The 4,896-nt window shown below is 44.2% G+C and overlaps 1 protein-coding gene across 1 annotated transcript; it reads right to left on the bottom strand.

Annotated features, from left to right (window-relative positions):
* Positions 1 to 413: 413 nt before the first annotated feature.
* LOC107300400 (ubiquitin carboxyl-terminal hydrolase 46-like) lies at positions 414 to 4,207 on the bottom strand (the record flags this gene model as incomplete). Its single annotated transcript, XM_015829732.1, has 3 exons — positions 414 to 694; positions 2,581 to 2,794; positions 4,127 to 4,207. Coding segments are annotated over 3 exons (576 nt in total), but the record flags the coding sequence as incomplete, so codon positions are not given.
* Between the last annotated feature and the right edge of the window lie 689 nt (positions 4,208 to 4,896).

The raw sequence follows: 4,896 nt of genomic DNA, 5'->3' as shown, positions 1-4,896 counted from the left end.
GTTGGGTAGAGAGATTTGCATATTTAAATGATGTACACATGCCTGCTTTTGGCATAGAGATTTGCACATTAAAATTATGTACAAAGGCTCTGTGCATATATAAAGAAACTGGACTGAGAGATCGGCAGTCCTTTTAAAAATAAGGTTTACAATAAATGGGGATAGATAAATGGTCCCAAACACACATATAATAAATAAATATTGACCTTACCAACTCATTTCAATGACTTTATAAAGCAGGGGTCTTCAAACTTGGCCTTTTTATGACTTGTGGACTTCAACTCCCAGAATTCCTCAGCCAGGCACGTGTGCCTGGCTGAGGAATTCTGGGAGCTGAAGTCCACAAGTCATAAAAGGGCCAAGTTTGAAGACCCCTGTTATAAAGGTAAGAGATTTCTTTGACTATGCAAGGATTATCCAGCTGTTTTACAGGTAATTCTTGTTTTAATACTGCCAGTGCTTACGGTTTCACAGTTCAGACATCTTGTTTCATTGGTCAAAGTTCCCTGAAATATCTCGTGCACCCAGGTCAGCTCCTGTTTGCTGTTCTCTTCTGCTTCGTTCACGTTTCCATTTTTCAATTTGCCATTTTGCTTTTCCTGCTTCTTCTCCTCTTGTAGAATGTCGGCAACAGTGTTTAGTAAGTAATTCAAAAATTCGTGAGCATCCTGCTGCATGTAGTTGTCAAAAAGATCTATTGAAAAAAAAAGAGGAAAGGACGTATGCCGATTTATTTATGCAAAAGATGGCTAGAGCCCACCATTTTGTTGTGCACACAATTCTGGGCTGATAAATAAATAAAACCAATACAGAAAGAAAAGAGCGAAAGGAATAAAAATAAATCATAATTAAGAAAAAAATAGATGCCCCAAACTATACCCGTTTATCTCTTCAGTCCCCAGGTTTTAATTTTCAATCCTAGGGCCAGTTCCTAAGGCTGTGGATGGCACTGGGAGTCAGGACAGTTAGCAAATGTGAGGATCCTAACAGCTGTCGCTTCATGGCAGATGATGAATTCTGTACAGGATGCCTTGAGGTCTCATGGTCATTCCAGGAAGTGCTCCGAACGAGGCAACTCCTGAGCGAAGGACATTTTTCACAGCAGACGAAAGAAACCTCTAAGCCAGGGGTCTTCAAACTTGGCCCTTGTATGACTTGTGGACTTCAACTCCCAGAATTCCTCAGCCAGCGTGCCTGGCTGAGGAATTCTGGGAGTTGAAGTCCACAAGTCATAAAAGGGCCAAGTTTGAAGGCCCCTGGTCTAAGCCACTTTATGTGGGGGTCAAACATGGATTTGTTCCTGCTAAGATTTGTCCCAACAGGGATCCAAAGAGAGAACTGGGTTCTAGCATAATTTGTTGCTCAGTTCTTCTTCTTTTTTTTAAATTCCAACTGTATGCAATAAAGAAAACTGGACTCAAACATGCCACCCAATGAGAGACAATGCAAAACTCTCCCTCTGTCGACCCTCCTCAAAGAGCATTGGGGAAGAGGGGCCCTGGGACCCCAAAGATAGGAAAGGCATAAATTGCAGCTCTTTGGAAAAACAGTTACTCCCTGCCCTTGAATTTCTCATCCGCTCTAGCCTAGCTGGTGCACAGATTTAAAACCATCAAAGTTGGCTGAGGCCGCACAGGTATCAATACTAATGCTGAGCCAGTTTGGCATGGTGGTTAAGGCACCAAGCTAGAAACCAGGAGATCGTGAGCTCTAGTTCCAGCTGGGTGACCTTGGCCTAGTCACGACTGCCTTGGCCTAGGCCAGGCGTAGGCAACCTGGGCTCTTTTGTGACTCGTGGACTTCAACTCCCAGAATTCCTGAGCCAGCATGGCTCAGCTTGGAAACCTCTCCCTTTCCCCTCAGCATGGCTGGCTCAGGAATTCTGGGAGTTGAAGTCCACGAGTCATAAAAGAGCCAAGGTTGCCTACCCCTGGCCTAGGGCCTAGGCCGCTTTATGACTCGTGGACTTCAACTCCCAGAATTCCTGAGCCAACATGGCTCAGCTTGGAAACCTCTCCCTTTCCCCTCAGCATGGCTGGCTCAGGAATTCTGGGAGTTGAAGTCCACGAGTCATAAAAGAGCCTACCCTTGGCCTAGGCCATCGCCAGGCTTCAAAAAAACTGGCTTGAGGGAACACACACAACAACAGTCTATGGAGATTTTCAGTCACCCAGGTCACAGTTATCCCAAAGGTGATTTTTCACGAGGCAACTGGACTTTCTTGTTTTTCTTTCAAGACGTTTTGCTTCTCATCCAAGAAGCTTCTTCAGCTCTCAGAACTCCACAGAGCTGAAGAAGCTTCTTCGATGAGAAGTGAAACGTCTTCAAAAAAAAACAAGGAAATCCAGTTGCCTCGTGAAAAAGCACCTTTAGCACCCAACAACTGGGCTGTAAAAGCACAGGGAACTGCTATTTGGCAGGAAAGTAAAAGCTCCATTCCCTCCCACTAGTAGCCATCCAGATTTTTGCAGCTCAGGTATGGTGTGTGTAAACTGTGTGACAGGTATCAGACAGCAACCTGAAAAGTAACGGGGGCGGAGCCACTGACCATCGGCTTGACTAGCCTGGATCTACACGTACCGTTCTCCTTCCGTAGCCTTGAGATGAATTTTTTGGGAGGGATCACCCCAACTTTCTTCTTCTGTGTAGCAATGCTGTGGAAAAGGTCTGCTAGACAAGTCAAGAGGTTTTCTTTTTTTTTCTGCTGGGCCTTATACGCCAACACATTTTCTCGAAACGGCCGGCAGAAGTACAGGGCTTGCAGGACGGAGTTACAGTAGCATGTGTTGCCAAACTGCAAATAAGCATACGGAGAAGCGAGGTAATGCAACAATCTGAGTATTAATCCAGCTTGCTCTTTATTATCCTACCACTGCCAATCATTGCTCAAGGAATCAGTTAATGAATTGAGATTACAGGTGTCTTAACTGCCATCTGATTTGGCATTAAATGCCCATTTAGGTTTGATTTGGCAATCCAATGGCAATTGAGTTGCCCTCCATTTTGATTCAAAGGGTTCTTAATGAATTAGTAAATGACCTTGCTGTCCTTTCAGACCTTCACAGGTCTGTGGAGATTCTTAGTCATCCAGGTCATGATTGTCCCAAAGCTGCTTTTTTTTCAAGAGGCAACTGGACTTTCTTGTTTTTCTTTGAAGATGTTTCGTTTCTCATCCAAGAAGCTTCTTCAATTCCGACTGGATGGTTGGGAATGGAAGGATTTATATTCTTCCCAGACAGCAATTTTTTTTTGCACTACTCAGGTGACCCTGAGGACAAGGGGAAACTCCCAAGTGGCCTCAACGACTCTCTAAAACAGTGTTTCTCAACCTTGGCAACTTTACGATGTGTGGACTTCAACTCCCAGAATTCTCCAGCTAGCAACACTAGCTGGAGAATTCTGGGAGTTGAAGTCCACATATCGTAAAGTCGCCAAGGTTGAGAAACACTGCTCTAAAAGAATGCAAACAACCAGCTGTCTGCAAGCAATATAAATCCTTCCACTCCCTACCATCCAGTCAGAAGCTGAAGAAGCTTCTTGGATGAGAAGTGAAGTGTCTTCAAAGAAAAAGAAGACAGTCCAGTTGCCTCTTGAAAAAAACACCTTTGGGTTAAGTACAGTATGGCTTTTTTTGCAAGGACATGAGAATGCAGTTTCCATATATACGTCTACATCAGACATGTCAAACTTGCAACGTCACGTGACGTTGCGCAACGTATCGGGCCGGTTTTACCATTGCCGGCAATGGGGTGGGCGCGGCTTCTGGATGACGCATCCGGCCCACGGGCCGCCAGTTTGACACCCCTGGTCTACATCCACTATCTTAATTGCACTGATCCACATTTAGCCAAACCCCTTTACCAATTTGTAACAGAATCTTAAACTTGCAGGCAACCCCCGGTCCTATGTTAACCTTCATTCCAGCAAATTTACCTTTTGCAAAGGACGATACACTCTCACGTGTCCCTGTTTCCCAGCCCAGTTTTTGTCAGTTATGCTGCCTACTAACTCCTCTGATCCTCAGCCACCTTGGCTAAAGGATTGCTACTAAGGAAGAGAGGGGTTGATATCTAAATATCTGCAGGGCATCAAATTAGGGAAGGCAGGATGGAGTAATAATACTTACGTTGACCAGCCCAAAGTAGTGTTCATTAAGTGGAAATTGCTCTGGCCCAATGTCTTTTTCCAGAGCAGAGGCATTGGTGCCCTGAGGAGAAAGAAAGAACATTATTCTCTCACTAATTCAAATAGGATCAGAGAGGGGAAAAATGCGTTCCAGGAAGGACTGTTTTCTTGCTTCGCCAAAAATGGCACATTATGACTCTCACAGACAATGCTTCAGAGAGCTATGCATACTCACACCCTCCCCTTTACTCCACTGGTGGCCTGAGGTTGCTGCAAAAGTTATGAATGCTCTCCTCCTTTTGATGCCCCAAAAGATGGTCTTCAAAAAAAAAACTCACAAAGGCGCTTTTCATCCACATCATAACCATAAAGCGCACAGGAAATGCTACCAATTGTAAATTAGAAGGAGAGCACGAGAGCCATTCTTTCTGAAGAAAGAAACTGGAATAAATCATGAAGGAAGATGGTTTATTTGCCTGCCCTCCCCAACCAAATCCATTAACCTGCCATCAATCATTTCCCAGAACAACACAGCAAAAATAAACACTCCCCCAGTTTTACTGATGCTATCCAGGTTTATTTAGTTTTGTAATCTTATCAAACTGTTTCCTATCTACTATTTCAGTTTGCCTAAGTTGCAAGGGCAGAAAAAGGGGAATGGGATGTTTTTACTTGCTTAGATTAAGAGAGAGACTCTGATTTCTCTCCCTCCCCAGTAAAGAGAATGTTTTCAGAAGAACTGAATGGCAGAACGAGAGTGAAACCAGATCA

Source organism: Protobothrops mucrosquamatus, unplaced genomic scaffold (genome assembly GCF_001527695.2).
Source record: "Protobothrops mucrosquamatus isolate PMUCROS unplaced genomic scaffold, P.Mucros_1.0 scaffold6913, whole genome shotgun sequence".
Classification (NCBI taxonomy): Eukaryota; Metazoa; Chordata; class Lepidosauria; order Squamata; family Viperidae; genus Protobothrops; species Protobothrops mucrosquamatus.
This window is presented reverse-complemented; position numbering and strand designations above follow the sequence as displayed.